The sequence below is a fragment of the Alternaria triticimaculans genome, assembly GCF_023758025.1.
Source record: "Alternaria triticimaculans strain BMP 0046 chromosome Unknown scaffold_12, whole genome shotgun sequence".
NCBI lineage: Eukaryota > Fungi > Ascomycota > Dothideomycetes > Pleosporales > Pleosporaceae > Alternaria > Alternaria triticimaculans.
In genome coordinates, this window is record NW_026055969.1 from 998,257 (window position 1) to 1,020,439 (window position 22,183).

Here is a 22,183-nt window from a genome sequence, read left to right on the forward strand (position 1 = left end):
CATCGCAGGAAAAAGCTGCCACGGAAAGTGATGTGAAAAAGTCTTTAGTCGCTTTTCGCGATTGCCATAGTTATCAGAATTTGATCATTCATTAGTTTTTACGTGTTGGGGTGGAACATGAACAGACGGGCGCTGCATAAAAGCGTCACAGTGTTGTTATGTAACCAATATCCTGAGAAGGTCTTTGGTTTTTGTTGTCACTAGATAAGCCACTGTGGAGCCAAATGCTATCACAGTTCATGGCAACAGCACCCTAACAACACAGTTCCTGAATGTTACGGCCAACCAAGCAGATTGCCTCGCGCCTACTAAGGTTTCCACGGGTATCGGTAGCGTCCATCAGTTCCGTAACGAACATAAGGCTCGACTTCACTTGGACGAAATCATTAGCACCACTTGATAAGAATCTATCCTCACACCGAGAGCAGTGTATTCTCACAACTCCCGCCTATTCTTGGCCAGTTCAGCTTGTTGGCGTAGGTTCGGCGCCGTGGTGCTAGCCTCGCCGCTTTGAACGCCCTGCTCCATATCGGCAGCCCACAACGCAGCGCCAACGGTGTTTGTGAAAGAAAAGAAGATTCCGGCAATCGGGACGAGTTCAAGGAGGACAGCTGGGATGCCGAAACTATGGAAGGTTAGTGGTCTGAGTATGACTACACGTAGACGGACCGACCTAGCATATGCGGCCTTGCGCTCGTCAATGAAGCGCTCCTTCTCCTGCTTCTTCATCTGCTTGAGTTGGAAGTAGCGGGCATGTGCGGTGGGACCAAACTTGCGTCCTTGGAGGATGACGAATAGTACGGTGCCCACGACTGGGATGAAGTTGAGCGGAAGGTACATGAAGTATCGGATGATGGCGCTGGGGGCGAATTTTGCGAAAGGCTTCGAGACGAGCTTGCCCAGTTTCGCAACAGGGTCAGTTCCCGACTTTACCTGGCGCTCTTTGGAAACTAATGTGGTCTGGTTGCGGCTGACCAAGGTTGAATCAAAGGTATCAATAAGCGCTTCGTCAATGAGGAAGTTCTTGCTGAGAACCGAGAAGATAGTGGACGACTCGCTGAGTACGAGCAGAACCGTGGTGAAGACTGCGAGTGGTCCGTTGAAAAGGGTGAGAAGTGCGACTTGGGGAATGTATGTGACGGCAAACATGAGCACGGTGACACCAAGACCGAGCGAGACAGTAGGGACCAGTTTCGCAGCGAGAGGCTTCCATAGAGCACGGTGTGTGAAGAAGTACGCAATGCCCTTGGGTCATGTCAGTGTTGTGCTTTGAATGCAATCCCCTAGTGTGGTCGAGAGGGCCGAAAAGCACTCCCAGACCGGCCTCTCCAGGCAAACGTCGATGCAATGTAGGTAGCAAGGATTCAGACGCGTACCTTGAAAGGGTAGAGATATGCGGCCGAGCGGACAGCTTCTGAGGCAAGCTGTCTAGCTTGGTTGAAGTCTTCCTTGGCGACTTCCTTGACCTTGTCGGGTACTCTCACTCTGGACTCTGACATGGTTGCAACGGATAGATCGGAAAGGTTAAGAAGATTAGGAAGTAGGGAAAGGCGTCTGAGTCGTGATGGAAGACAAGTGGTGTTCCCTTGCCCAGGTGTTGGTGGGGTGAAGCTGTGGAATGTGGAAAACTACGTCATAATCGCGTACTTGGCCCAAGCTCCAATCCTAACAACGCGGACTCTGTCCCTGCGCCAACTACGTCGTTTGAGCAGATAACTTGTTACCGCAGGAGAGAAGAAACCCGAGAGATGGTACATGTTGATTGTATAAAATGCCAATAAGGCAAGCTGGGACGGTAGCGGATCAGTGCAAGGCACGTCATACAGTGCTGGTTTTGCGCATTTGCTTTGAGGTGCAGGGAATCCTGCGTAATTGCAATGTCAGGGCAATTTGCTGTCCCGCTGATGCTGCAATAGTTCAGAATAGTCCACCTATGGGCGATGGCTCAGGAATGCATTTCCAAGGCACCAGTTCAGGAGTGAGTCCATGCCGGATTCGCACGCTTCTAGGCCCTTGACAAAGTCCCCACCGTGGCCATTGTGCCAGGTAAATGTGGCGGTGTTATCAAGATTTTACAGAAGATCTGCTACAAACACGCGTCAAGGACCAAAAATCCGATGCAAGACAGGGTAAATCAGGAATTGAAGACGTGGCTAAGCTTTCCTCTTCCCCACTTTCCATGCACCGGATCGCAAAATGACGCAGCGCCAGCCGCGTGCTAGCCCCCACCACAACCGAACCGGACATTGGCTAGCTGCATCCGTCGCGAAGCCCCTCATCGAGGGTCCAGCGCTGGAGTGGCTGATGTAATTAGCCAAATCTTGTGGCAGCGGCAGACAGGAGAGAACGCCACGGCAGGTATAAGCTGAGGGATTAGGGAAAGAATACCGACCCATGGCCGGTTGGGGCTTGCAATGGCCACGTTTGAAAACAACAGGCACATCGTGCATGACGTCCGACACGAGTTGAGCCAGGTATTCACCAGTGGCTGTGCTAGGGGATAGAGCCAAACGCCTCGTATACTCGAAAAAGCTGCGCGGATGTGCAGCCTACGTTGGGATAAAATCAGCAATTTAGAAAGCGTAGCGTCAATGTAGGCTTCAGCGTGGTCAGCACTTCCCTCGATCAAGGTGCCAAGACCAAAGTAGGAAACAGGGATGTGAGCAGTGACTGCCCAGGTGCCGTTTGTACGACGTGTGCTGATGCAAAGGCATGACGTAGGACCATGGGTCTCTCTGACTTTGGCCCTCGCCTGTGGTGTATATATTAGACCACCAGCGCTTGCTTTTGGTGACCATCTACGCAACGACAACCACCACACCCACGCAACACTCTAATCAACTTCATTCAAGCCCAATCAGCTATCTATACCACCTCTTATTCAAACTTCACACCGCGATCATGTCAGGAGTGATGGACAAAGTTAAGGCCAAGGTCGACCAGGTGATGCACAAGGACAAGACCCATGGTAAGCACTTCCTGCAGACTGCCGAGGGCCTGAAGACCACCGTCAGCTACTCACACTTCTCTAGATGATCCCACCGGTCCTCACAGCTCTCATACTGCCAACACTGCCGATCCTACTGTACCTAATACTTCCAATGCTACCACTGGCACTGGGGGCTTCTCTGGTACCCACCATGGCTCTGGTGTAAGCACTGGCCTCGGTACTTCTGGTAGCCATGGCGAGCGCAACCCCGAGTACACATCTCCTACCCATGGTTCTACGGGTCTTGGGTCATCAGCCACTCATGGGAGCACTGGTCTCGGGTCCTCAACTACCCACGGCTCTACCTCTCACAATGACCCTACCGGTCCTCACGGCTCCCACACGATGAACAAGGCTGATCCCCGGGTCGACTCCGACCGTCTTGGAAACGCCGGTAACACTGCTGGCGCAGGCGGTTATGGTGCTGGACAGTATACTGAGTCCCACGGCACCCATGGTACTACTGGCAGCGGCCTCACCGGCACAGGGCTCGGCTCTTCGACTACTGGAGCTTACAGCTCAGGTAACAGCAGTGGACTGACTGGTGGTCACGGCACTGCCGATTTCAACGACCCAACTGGTCCCCACAGCTCACGCATGGCCAACCAGGCTGACCCCCGCGTCGGTGGTGTTGGTAGCACTGGAGCTGGCGCATACAACACTACTGGAACCGGTCTCACCGGCCATAGCACTACCGGTGGTCTTGGACACTCCCACAACGACCCTACCGGCCCCCACGGCTCCCACATGGCCAACTCTGCCGACCCGCGTGTTGGGGGTGTAGGTAGCACTGGCGGTCTTGGCCACTCTCACAATGACCCCACTGGCCCTCACAGCTCTCACATGGCCAACTCGGCCGACCCGCGTGTTGGGGGTGTAGGTAGCACTGGCGGTCTTGGCCACTCTCACAATGACCCCACTGGTCCTCACAGCTCTCACATGGCCAACTCGGCCGACCCGCGTGTCGGAGGTGTAGGCAGTACAGACACAGGAGCCTACGGCAGCAACGCTGGCGGCATCGGCTCAGGCAACATGGGCCAAGGAGGATACACCACAGGTGAGCACGTCAAGACCGTCCCAGGGGAGGTCGAGGGAACAGGCCGTGACAACCTCTCTCACCGCAATAACGAGAGTGGCGATCTTCCCAAGGCCCTCACCGAGCCTGTTTCCCACGCTGAGCCTCACTCTTCTCTGCAACATGACCAACACGTTTCAGGTGGCGCTCACGGCACTCATGGTACCACTGATGTTCACGGCAAGCCATCCATGATGGACAAGCTGAGTAAGTCTTCCCCATGCGGTTGAAAGTTGGATTGACACTGACAAGACACTCTAGACCCCAAGAAGGACGCTGACCACGACGGCAAGACTGGCATCATGGACTAGATTTGTCGTCGTCTTTTTGCCATCTCACTCGTAGTGTGTTGCGAGAGCAAGTCACATGGTGGTTTTGATGGTGTGATTTGCATGAATACCCCTAAGTAGCGTAGTAGCTCAATGAATAGTAATCTCCCTGTCAATTTGGTTCTGTCGCAGTGCTCGCTCTTGATGAGCCATGTTATACTTGTCTGTTATATGCATCCATGATGCTGTTAACGTAGATCTGTGATTTCGCATGTACTCGCACATGGGGTATATCCTCGTCAGTGCACTCAGATCAGGTGTATATACTCCGTGCAATGGTGTCGAAATTATAAGAAGTTTGATTAGGGGGTATCATTACTTTTTGCACAAACTCGCCAATGCATACGGCGACCACTCGCTCGCCGTATGACGGGAGTGAATTCAAATATTCAGAGGTTTCGAGATGTGTCGCACAGCCCAATGGACTCTGTGAAAACCCATGGCCATGAAATCACTTGGCTTTTCCCTTGCCCCCCTTCCTGTTTCCTTTACCACCAATCCCTTTCTTCTTGGTTTGGTTCAACGAGCCATCAAGAAGCGCGCTAAAAGTCTCACTCCGCGTCTTGGGCGCGCGATCTGGGGTCGGCACTACAGGCTCGTCTTCCTGTGAATTTTGCGTCGAAAGCCTCTTGTTCCTCGTCCTCGTTACGCGCTCCTCTGCTCTTGAGGGTGTTGCAAGGCTGACTGTGTCCAAGTCCTGCCTGGTCTTTGTTGTCTTGTTGTCTCTCTTTGCGGGGCGACGGCGCTTTTTGGGCTGCGGTGTGGCGGTATCTGGCGCGGGTTCTTGTTGCAATTCGGCAGCTGCGTCGACGCGAGCTTTCTTGGGAGCCGGCTCTGCTTGGTCGGAGCCTTGCAGGACGTGGCTGTCCGAATAGTCCTCCTGAGCATTGAGCTCATCGACAGCCCTCTTGCTGGACGTGGCGTCAGTAGACTCGAGGGCGTTGCCGTCGGAGTCGAATTTCTTGTTGATGTTTTGAGCCTTGAGGTGGGCGCGGGCCTTCTCCTTGGCCATGCGCTCCTGCCGCTCCAAGTCGTACCTGTCGTTGCCAGCCAGGCCGTGGTTGATGAAGCGTTGGGCGGCGCCAAGGTCTAGTCGCGCTCTGCCCTCGGCGCTGCCCATGACGCCGCGGTCCTTGATGTGCTTGATCTTGCTGTTGTACTGCTTGAGACGGGCAATTTCCTTGAAGACATGGTGTTGCGTGGCATTGACGCCCGACGCCTTGAGCACGGAGAAGAGAATAGCTTCGATGGCGTATGCGGACATGCAGTAGAACTCTGCCTTGTCGAGGAGCGGGAGAGAGGACGCGGTCGTGTGAAGAGGCGCGGCCAGCAGAGGGTCGAGCGCGGCGGTGAGCTCATCGATGTTGACTTCGAGGTCCTCGACGAGGTCGGGGAGGTCGGTCTGCGGGTCCATGGTGGTGATGGAGGTCAAGCAGCGGTCGCATGCGCACGCCAAAGAAAAGCAGCGGGCCGAGCGCTCCGACGTGCAAGCGTCGGATCGCTCACAGCAGACAGCCTCACTCACTAACTCGCCTCGGCCCCGAAGCCCATGGGAATCCCAAGTCGTTCAAGCTGTCGTTCTCCTCCGTTTCACCCTTTCTCCCCAGGCTCCGGCCTCGGATACCACACGCAGCGTCACGATGCGCCGCGGCTTCGGCTCAGACGAGAGCCTTCCTCCACACGGCCGGCTTCTATCGCAGACAGCCTGTACTCGACCGACGCATTCACATCATCGGTGTCGGCAACGTGGGCAAATTCATCGCCCACGCCCTGCGCGGCATACCCAACCCTCCTCCAGTAACGCTGGTCTTCGGGGGCTGGCAAAAGTTGAACGAATGGAACGACTCGCAACGCCGCCTGGCCCTCGTCACCGACGGCCGTGTCGACACCAGAGACGGCTACGATGCCGAGCTAGCCATCCCCCGTCTTCGCTACCATGGCCACGAGGTCGGCCTGAATCCCTCCTCGCTAGACACGACCCAAGGCCCTCAGATGCTGCCTGGCGAGTCTGCTGAGCCCATCAGCTCGCTCATCGTCTGCTCCAAAGCCCCCCATGTCCTGCAGGCCATCTCCGCCGTAAAGCACCGGCTGCACAACCACTCGGTCGTCTGCTTCCTGCACAACGGCATGGGCGTCATCGACCAAGTCAACGCCGCCGTCTTCCCGGACCCTGAGCACCGGCCACACTATATGCTCGGCATCAACTCTCATGGCATGCACGCCTCGCCACACAGTCGCTTCACTACTGTCCACGCTGGTTTCGGCACCCTCTCGCTGGGCATCCTACCCCACCAACGAGACGGCCATGCCAACGAGCCCTACACCCCCGACTTAAGATTCTCCGCATCAAGACATGGCAAGCCCGTCTACCCGCACCCTCCCGACAAACTCAATCCAGAGTACCCACCCCCAAGGAGCGCCAAATTCCCCTTCACGCCTAACCAACGCTATCTACTTCGCACCCTCCTCCGCACTCCAGTACTCAGCGCAGCCTCCTTCTCGCCCCCCGATCTCTTGCAAATCCAACTCGACAAGTTAGCCGTCAATTGCATCATAAACCCCCTAACCGCCCTCCTCGACGCGCGCAACGGCGCCATTCTGAACAACTACGCCTTGACCCGCACAATGCGCCTCCTCCTATCCGAGATAAGCCTCGTCATTCGCTCCCTCCCCGAACTCCAATACATTCCCAACGTGTCCCAGCGCTTCGACCCAGGCCGCCTTGAAACCGTGGTTGTGGCCGTTGCACACCGCACCAGCGACAACGTGAGCAGTATGCTAGCCGATACGCGTCAGGGTGCGCACACCGAGATTGACTATCTCAACGGCTGGATTGTGAGGCGAGGCGAGGAATTGGGTATTCGATGTGCCATGAACTATATGGTTATGCAGTTGATCAAGGGCAAGAGTATGGTGGTGCAGCATGACATGGAAGAAGAGCTTCCCCTGGTAGGGAGTAAGAAAGGGGGGAGGGCCGAGGCGGACTTGGTGATTAAGAGGGATGGCGCGGAAGCCCACAAGAAAGGCACACCGTGAGACGGCATTCGTCTTTGACGCTACGGCCAAACCTTTTGCACAGTTCGACTTCACAGCGCTCCAAGGGCTATCAGAATCAATACTATATACAATCCGCAGAGCAGAATGCGCCATCAGTCGCCATGTCCATGTCCCTAGAGCGTAGATCTGCTTATATCCCGGCTTCTGATGATGCACATGTCCACCCAAGAGCCGGTAGGCATAACAGTAGAGCAACCGAAAGAATAGTAGCGTCCTTGTAATTCTCTCGATACCAAAGAAGTAAACGACAGATTGCGATTAGTAGAACTGCAGGCGATGGACATGGTCAATGTGTATATTTCTTCTCCTACTCTTCATCGTTTCTCTTTCTTGTCCTATCTTCCAAGAGCTAGTATTAGATAAAGCTATAGTACATTATGTGTAAAGACACACATCCAACATGTTTAGTCAACCAGACCAATAATACTCCTGCCCACCGCAAACCCTTCCCCCAAAGCTTCTTAACCAGAACAAAAGACTACCAGAAGAACTCCCGGTATCCATCAAACTCAAGTTCCCACCATCCCGAGACGAGAACTAGCAGCGAAGATACCTCTCTTGCTATGTGTATATCCGACAGTAACGGGTCCGTAAACCTACCCCTCTAACAAGCCACTGAAGATGCTCAACAAGTAAAGAAAAACAACCAAAGCATTCGCCTCTTACTCGCCGTATACAAACGTCAACTAGGATAGTGTAACATGATTGAATAAAAGAGTAATGGTCGTGTAAAACTCCAAGCACAAGACCGGCAAACAGCGAGTTACCCAACAAGAATCAGCCAGTTACTGCATCATGAATGGCTCAGTCGAAAGCACCAGGCATGCTCGTACCGGGCATCCTCAAACTAAGTCTACTGCCACTGGCATCCTTCTCTCTGCTCGGCACAGCAGGTGCAGGGTTCGAAGAGGAGCGTTGACGCTGTAGGCGCGGATCCTCCAGCTTCGTCATTTCCTGTTCCTGTTCAGAGACCGCTGTTGCTTTCCTGGTATCGAGAGACTTGTTCACTTCGTCTTGGAGTTGAGCTTCAGCTTGCTGTTCAATATCCTTTTCCTCTTCCACTGTCAATGAGGGTATTGACGGGGCTGCAGTGACAGACTCATTCTGACTACCGTGGTGAGCTTCGGCTGACGATGTTTCGGCTTCCGGATTGGCGATTGTCTTGGACTCTGAGGTCAAAGCGTCGTTGTGCTTCAAAAGGACCGTCTTGCCAATGGAAATTCTCTTGACCTTATCACCGCTTTTGCTCCGAAAAGGGTCTTCATCGCTCTTCCTTGGCTCATTCGCCATCGACGCAGCAGAACCACCAGCTGTGATGTCTCGAGGCTCAAACGACATGATGCTCTCTTCACTCATCCTCTCCTCAATCTTCACATCGCTGTTCGTGAATGTGGGACTGCGTGGGCCATCTCGCAAAGGAACGAAGGAAGGAACCACACCGCCACCAACGCGAGTCCAGAACATGCGTTCGCGAAGTCGCACACTCTCTTCCCAGGACGACTTCTTCTCTTCATCCGTCTCTGCGCGCCAGTGCCCCGCTGCTACCATGCGTAGGAAACCAATGTAGTCGCACGTTGCCCGAACGCGACCCAGACACCAGTCACACAAGGGGTAGCGCTGAGAGTCTTCAGTATCGGAGGGCTTGAATCGAAATTTTCGGGCGTACTGATCACCATTCCTTGCTTCGCCACAAAGCGAGCATGGAAAGATGGGAACCCGAAATTTGGATGGAGGAGCAGGGTTCGGCTCTACGACCAGGGAACCAGAAGTGATGCTGTTCAGTACCGTGCGGCGTGCCATCCATGAGAGACCGGGGGCGATATCCAGACGCAGTGTTGGCTCTATGTCCTCGACCAGAGCACGTTTATAGAACTTCTCGTCCTTGAGGTTGGGCATACCAGCAGTGGCTACAGATTCGCGAGGTGAGTTGGTAGCCGAAGTGGGCGACTTGGAGGGCAGCGACGTGGTGGAGCTGTTGGTCAGTGATGCCAGTCCCAGCACATTCAGGCTGCTGTAGTTGCCGCTGGATGCGCGACTTGCTGGGGCAGAGGAACGGGCGCTGATCTTGAGCATGTCCTGAAACTCGTTGAAAGCGGCAAGATCGGAGCGTAGTACGGGATGGATAAGATGGGAAAAGTGGAGGGGATGATCGGGGCTGATGTCGTCGGTTCCCGGCGTGGTGGGTGTCAGGTTCATGGCCTCGAACAGCTTGCTCATCTTGTCGGCCGGAGCGATGCCTGGTGTTGACGGAGCGGTGGTTGCAGTGAGAGCGTGGCTTTCGTTGTCGTCGCCATGAGAGCTCATCCTCTCGACAACGGCCTTGAGATCGTGCAGCTGGTCCTGGAGGGAGTGTTGCAGGACGTCAGCGTCGCCCAACTGCTGCTTGAGTTGCTCGCCGCGTTTCTCCGAAGCCTCCGTCTCTTTGCGCGCAGCTGCAACCATGACGTTGGCCTCTTCGAACAGGGCAGCCGTCAGGGCCTCGACTTCGCTGTCCGTCTTGCGCTTGGCAGCTTCTGCGTGGGCTCTGCGTTTGCGCTCCTCGCGCAGCTCCGTGGACAGCTGCTTCTCCATCTTGTCGTAGACGACCTTGTCCACCAGCAGCCCCGTGGAGAGCTTGGCCTCATGGGCCTTGACCTGGGCCTCGAGGTGGGCCAGCTTCTCGCGCGCGGCGTCGAGCTCGTGTCTCGTCTGCTGCAGTGCATCGTCGAGCATGGTGGAGTGATTGATGGCGTTGATGAGCTTGGTGCTGAGGGTCGAGACTTCCTGGCTGAGGTCGGGGTGCGAGTCGGTCGAGTCGTGGCGCGACAGAGGCGGCTGTGGAGTGGCCGAGCGCGGGTCGGGGATGGTGTTGATGCCGTCGCTGTCGGACTGCGATTGCGACTGGGCGGTTTTGGCGAGCTGTGGTGTCGACATGGATCGTGTGACATGGCTCTTGGGCATGGGCGACAGAGAGCGCAGTCGCGAGGGCGTCATTGCACCTGAGCCGTGGACCCAGGGGGCCGAGTGGGCTATGAAGCTGGTGGGAGAATGGACGTTAGCGATGGCCCACGCAGCGCCTCGCTCGGCCAACGTGGACGTACGAGTACTCGGCCATGGCAGATGGCGATGCAGGCAATGTGCTATGTCGTCGCAGGCATGACAGAATCCAACCGAGCGAAACAGCACGAGGGCGCGGCCGGCCGACGGGGTGGACAAGGAGTGACGTGACGAAGAGCGTCTGACAAACACTGCGTGATGGACCTTCAAACAACGACGACGACGACGACGACGACGACGACGACCCTCGCGTCGGGCGCCTACGCTCAGATCGCCTCCCAAGCCCCCGCGCGCGCCGCCGCCAATCACACACAGGCCATCCCGCCGCCCGCGCCCGCCCTTGCCTGCTGCAGGCCTGCTTTTCTGCACCGCCACACCCAAGTGGCTGACACGGACACTGTCGCACGCTGATCCAATCCACTTTGGTCACCATGGCAAACACGCCAACCACGAGCAAGGGATACGCATACTCCATTCCACACTAGCTTACATGCTTCATCCCCAAAAGGTTGCTTGTTCAAACGCGACACAAAGAGAAAAGAAAACGACTGACATTATCGCATCGACGTCTCGCACCCCGTCATGACAAGCCGCGAGCCAGCGGTGAATTCCCCCATGTTGTCCACCATGTCTTTCCCCCCTTTGACCTTTCCGCGCTTTCTCCAGTGCTGTTGCCTGTGACGTCCACATAAAACAATGCTCTGATATCCGCCCTCTTGTGTCGCCGCCATCCATGCCAAACGCCAAGGCTAGCCACCGTCGTCGTCGTTGAATCGTCCGGGAAAGAGAGGGCCGACCGTCGTGTCCTTTGTCGTCGTGTGCGTGTAACGGTACTGGAATGGCAAGAATCAACGACAGGATTGTGTACAAATGCCAACGGCCGTCCGCAAGCCCATGGCTGAAAGGGGGTAAGGAAATCGAGATGGAGCGTGTTTCGCGTCGTTCGGCATCGGGTCTCGGGGGTGGGCTAACGATTGCCATCGTCTAACGACGCCCAAACCTGCTGTAAGAGAAGTTCGTATTGATTCTGAATGAGTGTGGTCATGGCTACTTCTAGCTTTTCTTGGTGCGAGGAGACGCTGCTCTGCCGCTGCCAAGGCTGGGGACGTACTTTTGTTTCTTCTCTGCAGGCTTGAGAATCTGCATACCCCATTAGTACCTGTTCGACGTAACCTTGTGCGCCTAGAGCTTACCTGGAAGGAACACAGCAGACTCTCGTCAACGCTCATCATCGCGCCAGCGTTGTCAAATTCACCGCAGTAGTTGGGTGCGCTGAACAGTGTGACGAGCTGGCGCTTGGAAAAGAACTCGTAACCGTCTTCGACAACTTGGTGCGCACGGCAGATAAGGTCCATGTCATGCTTTTGCAGGAAGCGCGATACTACGTCGGGCCCGAATGTGAAGCTCACACCTCGGTCATTCTCGCTCCATCCGGTAATGTCCTTGTCTGGGTCGGACCAGAGAAGGTCGCAGAGGAGACCGCAGTCGGGAATCTGTCCTTGTTAGCCTGTGCGCTTCATGGACACTGCAGTTGCAGTTGCAGTTGCAATCTGAGCCTGACTCACGTCCGTGGGTCGCATGACGCGCCTGATCTGTTCCATCGAGTTAAGGTCTGGGCTGAGACCGCCGTGCATAGTGAAGATCTTCTCGTCGATGATGGCGGCAATGGGTAGGCAGTTGAAGCAGTCGGTAAACGTCTTCCACAGCTTGATGTTGTATCTTCGTTTGCACTCGTCGTAGAAGCCGTAGATGCGGTTGATGGAGGCGCACTCGTGGTTGCCACGGAGGACGAAGAAGTTCTCGGGGTACTTGATCTTGTACGCCAGCAGAAGGCATATCGTCTCGAGAGACTGCTTGCCACGGTCGACGTAGTCGCCTAGGAAGAGGTAGTTGGCCTCTGGAGGGAAGCCGCCGTACTCGAAGAGCCGCAGCAGATCATAGTACTGGCCGTGGATGTCTCCGCAAATCTGGAAGGCAAAGCAGTCAGTAGGTGCTCAGAAGCCAGATCTCGGGCTTCGCAGCACTGCGCGTTGTGACTGACCTTTATCGGTGCCTCGAGCTCGAGCAGGATAGGCTGTGAGATGAAGATTTCGCGTGCCTTGGTGCATAGATAGCGGATCTCCGTCTCGAGCAGCTGTACCTGTTTGCCAGGCCGGCTGCCACGGACCTCGAGCAGACGGTCTATGATGGAGTCCAGGTCCACCTCGTTCTCGGCCATAGCTGGGACTTGCTACTGGCACTGGTGTGGGTGGCTGAAGGTGCAAGGGAAGACCTCGCGCGGGTGGGTGGGAGACGGCTGCGCGTAGCACTGGCGGTAATTCTCCTGCACCGGGCGTGTTAGCAGTGCCCTATGCCTTGGGGGCTCCAATGGGAACGCCGACGTACCTCTGATCTCAAAGAGTCGGCCGGATCGGGTCGTGGGTGGTCGACGCTATGGGCGGGTGGAGTATGGCTCAAAGCCCCTCAAAAGCGCCTGGCGGCAGAGCTGGGATCACGCGACGAGTGGGGCGGCTGCGATGTGCGCTGGTCAATTGTGCTTGTTGAGACGGCGATACCTGTGCGGGCTGCTGCTGCGTCGTGGGCAGGCGAGTGCGGTGCAGTGGGTGGGGGGGCCGCTGAGGCGTTGTTGTGACCGGAAGCCTGTCGAGTGGGATGCTAAGAGTAACTTCACCGCCTGTAGCAAGCGGGGACGGTCTGGCTGCGAGGACACTGGGGGCGAACGGCGTGCGACTGCTCAACACAGTGTACCTATGGGATCGCGCGCGAAGTGTTTGTATACGCTGATTTGTAGGCCGGGTTGGGTTGCGGTGGTGAGAGGATCGCGCCGCCCGAGTAGTAGTTTTGCAGCGTTTCAGTTAGTCCTAGGCTGGGGCTGCCTTGGCACCAGAGCGTGCTAGCCCAACACAGACGCGCGTCGGACCTGGCAGAGGTTGCAGACGTCTCGACTGCCTTGCGGAATCAACTGTAGAGGGTGCAATTGTTCGCGAGTCTCTGATCTGCGCAAAGCTTCTGGCTTGGGTGTATCTACTCCTCCAGCTATTGCCGAAGCCCTTCACTCTCACCCCGTTTCCAACCCAGTCTTTGCCTGTGTTTGCCGTCTCCAATCAATGTCCCACTTGAGCGCCGGCAGCACCTCACGCGTTACATACATCTTACATGTCGCAGTAGTCAACAATACATGCTGAACGTGTGCACCATCTGCGAGGAAATTGCTATTGTATTTGTAGTCATGTGAGCATTCACTGCTAATGCGCGCTTCATGATGCAATAGATCAACCAACGCCTGCCTTCTTCCTTGGGCTCCCTCACCAGAACGTAGACGACGCTAACAAGCAACACAAAGGGAACAAGAAGCTACGCACTCATCGCCAAAGGTAACGGGCAACCAACCTACAGTGCGCCGGCATAGAAGTTATCTTACACTATCCATTCAACCAGGAATATGGCCGTTATGCTCCCAGAGGAGAACACGCAGAAATGCAACACGACCGCCTGTTGACAAGGGAGAGGAAGAGATCCCGCCGGTAAGGTCGAAACACCCTCGGAAAATGGTCTCGATCGGTCCCACGAGCGTGACAAACTGCGACGCTCAAATTCGACTTACATCTATCCAACGCCTTGCCCGAAGTCCCGTGAATAAATTGATGAACAAACTGTATAGACAAAAGCGTCCGCTTCCGGAAGCTGCAGTGCGAGTCTGGCAAAGCGAACAAATTGTTTTGGGTATCGCAAGTGGACAGATCGGGGGAAATTAGGTCAGCCAAGTGTACGACCAGAAACGATGCTTTGGCTCGGTGTACGAGGTAGTGTTGGCCGCATGGTAGGGGAGCTATACCCACGATCCGAAGGAAAACTAGTGACCGACGTGTTGTCCCAGCTCTCGTCTCCTAGCGCGCTAAGCCATGTGTTACCGAAGTCTTGCCGAAGGGCTTCGATCTTCTTCTTGTACAAGTCCTCACCGACGTCGAATTCCGTTGATTCCGGATCCGCGGTTTTGTTCGGGGGTGCGGTATCGATTGAGGGCAACTGTTGGTGGCTTGTGTGAGGTTCGTGTGCGACTGTACGCTCCTCTAAAATACTCTTCTTGGTAGGATCCCCAGAAACTTGTCCCTTAGACGGCTCTACAAGCCGGGGCGTATCCGTGGCCAATGTGTTGCTTGCTGTCTTCGTGATCTTAGGGGCTTGTCCGACGACAGTATCCTCGTATGCCAACCCTGTCAAACTAGAGTGCGATGACGACTGCAGCGAGTCGGTCTGAGAGAGCTCGACAATTCTCCTTTTAGGGCCCTTCTTCTTCTTTTGGGAACCTTGTGCACTGCGCCCACTCTTGGTACGTTGCAGGGAACCGGTACGCTGAAGCACACCTGTTATGTCGGAGGAAGTATCGACAGATTTGACAACCTTTGGTGGTACGTGTCGCGGGGGTTGCGAGTCATCCTCGGGTGGCGGCTTAACGATGGGAACACCATGGCGTTCGGGAACTCGGTCAACGAGTTGCTTCTTCTCGGCATTGCTAGGTCCTACAGAATCGATGACAATATCTTCCGTATAGCCTGGCGTCTTGCGGAACAGATTGAAAATAGTCACTCTGTAGGTGGAGTGCGTTTTGCAAAACGGATTGCGATTGACATAGATATCAGTTATGTCGGGAACGCCAGTCAGTCGCGCAACTTCTGTAGGATCAGTCAACCTGTTATCACGGAAATCGACCCGCTCCAGAGATAGCAGTCGCTCAACACCAGCCAACGATGTCAAGCGGTTGGAACGAAGGTTGAGCGTCGTGATGGCTGGCAGCGGGTTACGACCCAAAGAGTGCAAGCTGTCAATCATGCAATTGGACAGGTTCAGTGCGCGCAAACAGGTCAGGCTGGCAAGACTGTCAGGAATCTCAGCAAATAAATTGGCAGAAATATCAAGAGACTGTAATGTGTTTGCCAAGGGAGCCAGACTTGCAACTGATATGTTGGTCAGAGCATTGTCGGCCAAGCTCAGATGTCGCAAGAAGCGCCACTTGGTTGCAGGAAACCAGCCCATGGAGAGGAGGTTAGAGGAGCTGCCTCTTGGGGTGGTAGAGCGCACGCTAGAACTAGAACTCCCAGACGAGCGGCGGATGTTGGGTGCATTTGTAGTGCTTCGACCATAGGCATGGGACGAACCATGACGAGAGCTTGGGGGCCGCGTGGGAGAGGTACTGCGCTGTCGCTGGCGCGTCTTGGACGAATTCTCCGGCGCCACGACCGCGCTTCTTGGGCTTGTGCTCTGTTTACTGGCGGAGGTAGGGGAAAGTGGTGGAGATTCTGATGGCGCCAACTGACCAACCTTGGCGGACGGGCTTGCGGTAGACCAAGGCGCGGAAGAAGCGTGTGTCTTTGCCGACCGTCTACGACGCTTGTCCATGTCGTCCAAGACGACATTGATAAGAAGGTCAGCGGGATCGTCAACACCTGCTCGCTTGACAGTAAGACTGCGAAGGTTTTCGGCCAGGCGGTCCCAGCCATAGAATTGCCGAAAGTCTACATCGTGAATCTCAAGCGCAGTGACATTCTTGAAAGCGAACAAAGGGACGGCAGTGTCGAAGGGAAATTCTTCATAACCCGCAATGAGACGGGCTTTGTGGTCAGGAGACAGCCTCAGGCAGGGAATCTTAGTAAATGCAGAGTAGAGATATCGCAAGTCTTCTTGGAGTTGAACTTTCTGTTTCTCTGCCTTGGCTTCACTGTTTGATCCAATGCGAAAGGTGGACCAAAGCGAGGACATGCCTGACATGACACTGCGAACGCTCGACACTGAATGTATGGAGTCGCGGTCGGAAGACTTTGTTTTGCTGCGCTGAGCGCTGCCGAGGAACGAGACATAGTTTGCGGGTGAAGCGTCCGTGTGGATGTTCTCCAGTCGCACATTCATGGGACCAACAGGTATGCCGAGCTCCTCGAATCGAGAAAGGATGTAGAAGAGATGGTGGGGCGTCAATGTGAGCTTGGCTGGCTTGATGGACTGTGAGGTGAAGGTCAGGGACGGCAAAGACAGGGCGGCGGCCCAGACGCTTGACGACGAGGATGAGGGCGGACTAGCGGGGCCGTTGGGAGACGAGGGTGAGATAATGGCCTGGCCATTCTTGGGCATCTGCCGCTGCAGTTGCAGGGCGTTGGCGAGGGCCTTTTCGTGGGTTCGTACAAAGTAAGCCAGGTTCTAGAGCCGTGTCAACGCATGTTCCGAGCAAGGCCAGTCATTGAGAACCGCACCCTTATGAAGACGTGGCCATCCTCGGTATCCATGATGAGAAAGCCGCAGACAACGACGGCTGCATGTAGGGCGCCGGGGCTGTCGTAGCAAAACACGACGTTTACTGGGAGGGAAGGCGCGGTGCGAGGGCCGTGGAGGGAGGGGACGAGGTGCCTCCGGGGCGGTAGCGGCGACCTAGGTACTGCGCCAGTCAGCGAGGCACTGGGGACACAGAGGAGGGTAGAGTAGAGTGAGAGTCAGTCATGGTTGGGATGCTGGCGAAGAAAGTCTTGGCGGCGGGGGTTGGACTCGACCTACGGAGCGCGAGGTAGAAGCAAGGAACTGCGGACAGGCAGCACGATATGCAGCGGCGCAGGACAGAGCTGCCCAGGGCTTCCAAATCCGCAGCACACACAGCGCGGCCAGGCCAGGCGGCGAGTACTGGCGGCGAGCCAAAGACTGGCGCGGCGACTGCGGCAGCGGAGGCGCGGGACGGGCGTGTGCAACAACAGGAACCGACCAAACCAGCGCTGCTTCGCGTTGGGGACGAGCACAACGGTGCTCGACAATGGGCTTGGGTGGGGCTCGGGCAGTCGAGCGAGCACCTGGGAAATTGGATGGCTTCCCCAACACGGCTTGCCGCCTTGGAACGCCCGGTGCTGTCGAGGGGGGCGTTGAGTCTGCGGGAAGAAGCAAGCAAGAGACGACGGTGAAAGCGCCGGGGAGCGGCCTTGTTGGAGTGCACGCTTCGAGGGTCGAGTTTGGCATCAAAAGTCAAGTCAAGAGCTGGTAGACACGTGATTGGCTCGCGCCGCGCACCCTGGAGGAATCTCGCGAGATGTGGCTGCCGTCAATCGTCCCCAACGCCGTGCGACATGCGGGATCCAGCAGTCAAGACACGGCCAGGTGTGCGTGACGTCCGCGCACACATCGAGCAGGAGGCCAAGCACACCGCCCGGCCCGTTTCGTGGCATCGACGTACGCACAGAACCATTGGGTGTTTTTGGGCCTCATACCCTTCGAACACTTCGAACACTAGGTGCCCAAGCATCCCAGCCACGGGATTCCCGCATGACTACTCTCAAGAACCTCGCGCACACGTCGCAGTGCTTGCACTATCGCATGCTCGACTGTCGGTGCAGCTAGTCCATGTCTGCTCTGCAACCCTTCGCTATTCTCCTCTAGTCACATCACGACCGTCGCAAGTCTGCCGCCGAACTGGCGCCATTGGCGGTGAGGCCTCATGAATCCCACTCGACCGTTTCGTCACCTCTCGGTGCAGCGTACCAAGCCCGTACCTCTCCGTCCCTCAAGTCGCTATTCTTTTCTCCTTCCCCGTCTAGCTCGGGATTGACATCACCTCGCATGTGTCCCCTAGACGGCCTCCACCAACACTACTGAACTGACCCACTGGGTACCCGTAGTTTGGGACAAGCTTTTGTAGATATTCCAACTCGCATGAAAATGTTATCAGATCCCTGATATGGCCCTCCAGCAATGCACGTCGTCACATGGACTTGATATCTTTCTCCCAGACTACCATGTACTCATAGCCGCAAACCAACTCTGCGATCTGTCACTCTCAGCATCCCGAGGTCATGTCAGGTAGAAACCACCGCGGCGAAGGTCGAATGAACTGCAAAAGCCAACCCCAATAATAAAAAATGGCATGGCAGATGTTTTCATCACACTCGCGGCATTTGCATCAGCACAGTTCTGACATTTAATTTCTCAAACCCCTCGTGGCATAATAGAGACGCTGGTTGTCTCTGCATCGCATGTGCTTCAATGTCGCCTGGACCGTGCGCATAACATTACCCCACCACCCCACCTCGAAACCACCTTCACAAACACGTACGCCGCAGCCTTACCAATAGCCAAACAACGCTCAGGTCAAACAAGACAAGAAACACGCAATGCTCGTTATAGAGACACACAAAGATGTACCCACCAAGGCAGGTGGTGATATGAGTATGTTACTGCATGCCCAGGTGTGCCGTCCATGGGTGTCACGAGAAGGTTGTTACACGGAGGCTAATTTGTATGCTCGCCGTCCAGGGGTCTTCATCTTCCACCCTACTATTGCCAACTACCCAAAGGCCAAATTTCCGGCTGTTGTTGTGTTCTCCGAGATATACCAAGGTACATATAGTCGCCTGCTTGCACGACGTCAAATCTTCTCGTCTACCTCGCTCACCACATGAACTTTATCATTCATCTTTTTACTCTTCAACGACCACCTATGTGTCCCCATCATCCATCTGCGCTACCTATTTCATCTACTAATTGAGCTTTGATAAGTCACTGGGCCTGTTGCTCGCTTTGCCCGTCAAATAGCATCCCGAGGCTATATCGTCGCAGCACCGTCCTCCTACCACGAGTTTACCGGCCCCGAGCCTCTAGCGTACGACGGTCCGGGTACAGATGCTGGGAACGAATGGAAAATCACCAAGACAGTCGAAGCATATGACGAAGACGCCACGCTATCCATTGACACACTACTTGCATTGCCAACGTGTAATGGTCGTGTTGGCGCTACCGGTGCGTTGCCACTGTATTTTATCTTGTCTTTATCCAGCCCCATCTCCATTATGCCCCCAAGCTGCAGCGTTCCCATCGATTCAGGCTAACCGCAAGCAGGCATGTGCCTAGGCGGTCATCTAGCCTATCGTTGCGCTTTCGATCCCCGCATCTCCAGTGCAATTTGCTATTTCGCAACCGATATCCACAGCTCCACGTTGGGCAAGGGTAAGAACGATGACTCACTCGCTCGCACCAAAGACATCAAAGGAGAACTGGTTATGATCTTTGGTAAGATGGACACTCATGTCCCAGCCGAGGGTAGGGATTTGATTAGACAGAGATTGCATTCGACTGGAGTAACATTTTCATTCTATGAGCCAGCTTGGGCACAGCGTGAGTTCTGTATCAGCGCCACTACGGAAACAACACTCATACGCTATAGACGCTTTCATTCGCGACGAACTTAGCAAGGGCCGGTACGATGCTGCGTTGTCGGGGATCTGTTTCGAGATGCTCAAGGAGCTTTTCGATCGGACGCTGCGAAGTGACCTCGGGCCAAAGAGTGGTGGTGACGTCGAGGTCGAAGATGTCTGTTAGATTGGACCGGGCAAACGGACGTGGCACACCATGTTGTGATGTTTCTGTCAGGGCACAGTTTGATGGACAAGTGTAAAGTAGCCGTCACGAATAGCTGATGGGCTTTCTCGCTAGCTTCCTACTAGTAGATATCTCTCTTACTATACTTTATTTGTGTGATAATCAAGGCTGTTCTAAGATGTATATCTCTTACTACGCTGGCACTTGATAGCCAATAAGCTGATGCGGAAGCCGGCCATATACCCACCTGCGCCAAGCCAATGGTGCACTAATAAACGGCTTGAAATCGCCATGTCGATGCCTTCCATCCCCATTGCCTGCCACCACACCGGAGTCTACCTGCAACGCACAACCCACCACCAAATCGCTCAACATGCCTCGTCAACGCTCTGGGACCGCTCCTCCTCGTCGCCCGCAGGTCCCAGCCGCGAAGCAAGCAACCACTGCCCGTGCGCCCGCTCCTTCGCGCCCTCATTCTACGGCGGCAGCTCCCCCACACGCACCAGCCAGCGCTCATGTGCCTCCCCAGCAACAGGCGCAAGCTCCCACGCCGCAGGGACCCGGTCTGTTTGGGCAAATGGCCAGCACTGCTGCGTAAGTAGATCCTGAGCACCCACCTTTGCGCTACCTGTTTGCCACTACGCGGATACTCTCTGCATCCAAACCCGGCCCAATGCACCAACATGCGTTTTCGTCGCTGACCTTCGCAACAGCGGTGTCGCAGTAGGTTCCTCTATCGGCCACGCTGTCGGAGGCTGGTTCGGAGGCGGTTCATCTGCCCCCGCCGAAGCTTCACCCCAAAACACCGAGTTCTCGGCCCAGCACCAGCCCGCCGACACCGCATCCGCCCAAATGGCGCAGTCCGGTCCTTGCGCAAACGATGTTCAAACTTTTCGCAAATGTATGGATGAGAACCAAGGTAGTCTGACTATCTGTGGTTGGTACTTGGACCAGCTCAAGGCGTGTCAAGCGGCGGCTGGCCAGTACTAGTGGAACGGACAGGGTGGCAATGTACTGGTACAGCATAGATAGCGAACATGGCATATTTCTCCATCATGGTCAACCTCTAATATAGCATCAAATGGACAACGCAATTACCTTGGTTGATTCAACATACAGTCATCCTCCCCTGCACCGGTCCCCCTCAATATCCCCCTTCATCTCCGGAAACGTGTCAAAGAATCTTTCGTCTACCGACCAATACTTCAGATCCCCGTGGTATCGCTCAAACAGAGGACTGGGGTAGTGGTTTCCACTGCTATCATCGAGGAAGAAAGCGTCTTCAATGGGAAAAGGCCAGTCGAAGCGCAGATAGCGCGAGTAACAGCATGAGAGATCGGTGTTTTGGAAGATCGTGGCATGGTTATTCAAGAGGCGGGAGCGGAGGGTGGGCCAGGCGAAGAAGTCAAGGGCGATGGGGTGGGCCGTGGATGACTGTGAGAAACTGATCGTAGTGTCAGACGGACGGACGGACGGACGGACGGACGGACGAAGGAGTGAACTGGGCTCGCGTGGCATAAGGGAATGCATGCGGGTGGGTAGCTAGGTGAGAAGGTTACCTTGGACGGAGCCAGTCGGGTACTCTATCTAATTCTTCTTTTCTTGCGTTCAGATAATACTACCGTACGCAGGTTAGCTTCCTGATTTGCATGCTTCATGCATGGTGAGCTGGCGTCGACGTACCTTGAGCAGTTTGAAGCTCTTATACGCCACAGCCAGCCTCTCTACATTGGGTAAATGAACAAACAGCAACTCGTCGACCTGTTTCAGAATAGTAAGCGCTGGACTTTTCTTCCATTCCAACGAGGCTAAGCTGTTCCAACCCTGCTTTATGCCAGCGTATAGAAGTCCTGCTTCTGCGATATCGACCGGCACTAGATTGTGGCAGGAAGATGAATACTTGTCAGAATTGCCTGAGTAACGACGATTGTAGGTAAAGACTTTGCCAAAGAGTTCGTTGCTCTTTTTCCAAATAGGGCAAATGGAGGATGAGGCTAGGGGGGCGGGGTTGTCTGGGTTGCCAATGTGGAGGATTGTTGGAGAGGGACAACGCCAGTTTGGGCCGAAAATCTGTAGGTAGTTCTGAGTCAGCCAGGGAAAGAAGGCGATGATTAACATACTTCTTCCATCATGGGCGCCCATGTTGCTGTAGCTGATGCATGGGCCCAGTGCTGGCCTCCTCCCTTTTCTTCTGCTGAGCTCTTGTGTACAGGCGGGAGAACGGGCTCCAAGCTAAGTGGTTGATTCGACCCCACAGGCGGCGGAAATAGATCTGGCATTACTGTCATACCATCAAGATCGAGCGAGCGCATTGTTTCAGAAGAACTATGGGTGGTGGGCTGGTCGATGGGCGCC

General features: G+C 55.2%; 9 protein-coding genes across 9 annotated transcripts; 4 read left to right on the forward strand and 5 right to left on the reverse strand.

Moving 5' to 3' along the window:
* Positions 1–435: 435 nt before the first annotated feature.
* J4E78_007874 (uncharacterized protein) lies at positions 436–1,499 on the reverse strand (the record flags this gene model as incomplete). Its single annotated transcript, XM_049368477.1, has 3 exons — positions 436–625; positions 674–1,245; positions 1,377–1,499. The coding sequence occupies 3 exons, from the start codon at positions 1,497–1,499 to the stop codon at positions 436–438; spliced, it is 885 nt and encodes a 294-aa protein (XP_049220131.1).
* Positions 1,500–2,901: 1,402 nt separating this feature from the next.
* On the forward strand, positions 2,902–4,375 carry J4E78_007875 (uncharacterized protein; the record flags this gene model as incomplete). The annotated part of the gene is made up of 3 exons (XM_049368478.1): positions 2,902–2,968; positions 3,033–4,271; positions 4,326–4,375. The coding sequence occupies 3 exons, from the start codon at positions 2,902–2,904 to the stop codon at positions 4,373–4,375; spliced, it is 1,356 nt and encodes a 451-aa protein (XP_049220132.1).
* Positions 4,376–4,844: 469 nt separating this feature from the next.
* Positions 4,845–5,807, reverse strand: J4E78_007876 (uncharacterized protein; the record flags this gene model as incomplete). Its single annotated transcript, XM_049368479.1, has 1 exon — positions 4,845–5,807. The coding sequence occupies one exon, from the start codon at positions 5,805–5,807 to the stop codon at positions 4,845–4,847; it is 963 nt and encodes a 320-aa protein (XP_049220133.1).
* A 135-nt stretch (positions 5,808–5,942) lies between these two features.
* J4E78_007877 (uncharacterized protein) lies at positions 5,943–7,429 on the forward strand (the record flags this gene model as incomplete). The annotated part of the gene is made up of 2 exons (XM_049368480.1): positions 5,943–5,967; positions 6,027–7,429. The coding sequence occupies 2 exons, from the start codon at positions 5,943–5,945 to the stop codon at positions 7,427–7,429; spliced, it is 1,428 nt and encodes a 475-aa protein (XP_049220134.1).
* An 825-nt stretch (positions 7,430–8,254) lies between these two features.
* Positions 8,255–10,390, reverse strand: J4E78_007878 (uncharacterized protein; the record flags this gene model as incomplete). The annotated part of the gene is made up of 1 exon (XM_049368481.1): positions 8,255–10,390. One exon carries the CDS (start codon positions 10,388–10,390, stop codon positions 8,255–8,257), a length of 2,136 nt encoding a protein of 711 aa, XP_049220135.1.
* Positions 10,391–11,539: 1,149 nt separating this feature from the next.
* On the reverse strand, positions 11,540–12,704 carry J4E78_007879 (uncharacterized protein; the record flags this gene model as incomplete). The annotated part of the gene is made up of 4 exons (XM_049368482.1): positions 11,540–11,626; positions 11,680–11,979; positions 12,052–12,453; positions 12,528–12,704. The coding sequence occupies 4 exons, from the start codon at positions 12,702–12,704 to the stop codon at positions 11,540–11,542; spliced, it is 966 nt and encodes a 321-aa protein (XP_049220136.1).
* A 1,538-nt stretch (positions 12,705–14,242) lies between these two features.
* On the reverse strand, positions 14,243–16,761 carry J4E78_007880 (uncharacterized protein; the record flags this gene model as incomplete). Its single annotated transcript, XM_049368483.1, has 4 exons — positions 14,243–15,539; positions 15,643–15,745; positions 15,802–16,675; positions 16,729–16,761. 4 exons carry the CDS (start codon positions 16,759–16,761, stop codon positions 14,243–14,245), a joined length of 2,307 nt encoding a protein of 768 aa, XP_049220137.1.
* Positions 16,762–18,624: 1,863 nt separating this feature from the next.
* J4E78_007881 (uncharacterized protein) lies at positions 18,625–19,828 on the forward strand (the record flags this gene model as incomplete). The annotated part of the gene is made up of 5 exons (XM_049368484.1): positions 18,625–18,679; positions 18,767–18,850; positions 19,010–19,249; positions 19,349–19,624; positions 19,674–19,828. The coding sequence occupies 5 exons, from the start codon at positions 18,625–18,627 to the stop codon at positions 19,826–19,828; spliced, it is 810 nt and encodes a 269-aa protein (XP_049220138.1).
* Positions 19,829–20,201: 373 nt separating this feature from the next.
* Positions 20,202–20,818, forward strand: J4E78_007882 (uncharacterized protein; the record flags this gene model as incomplete). The annotated part of the gene is made up of 2 exons (XM_049368485.1): positions 20,202–20,422; positions 20,542–20,818. 2 exons carry the CDS (start codon positions 20,202–20,204, stop codon positions 20,816–20,818), a joined length of 498 nt encoding a protein of 165 aa, XP_049220139.1.
* Between the last annotated feature and the right edge of the window lie 1,365 nt (positions 20,819–22,183).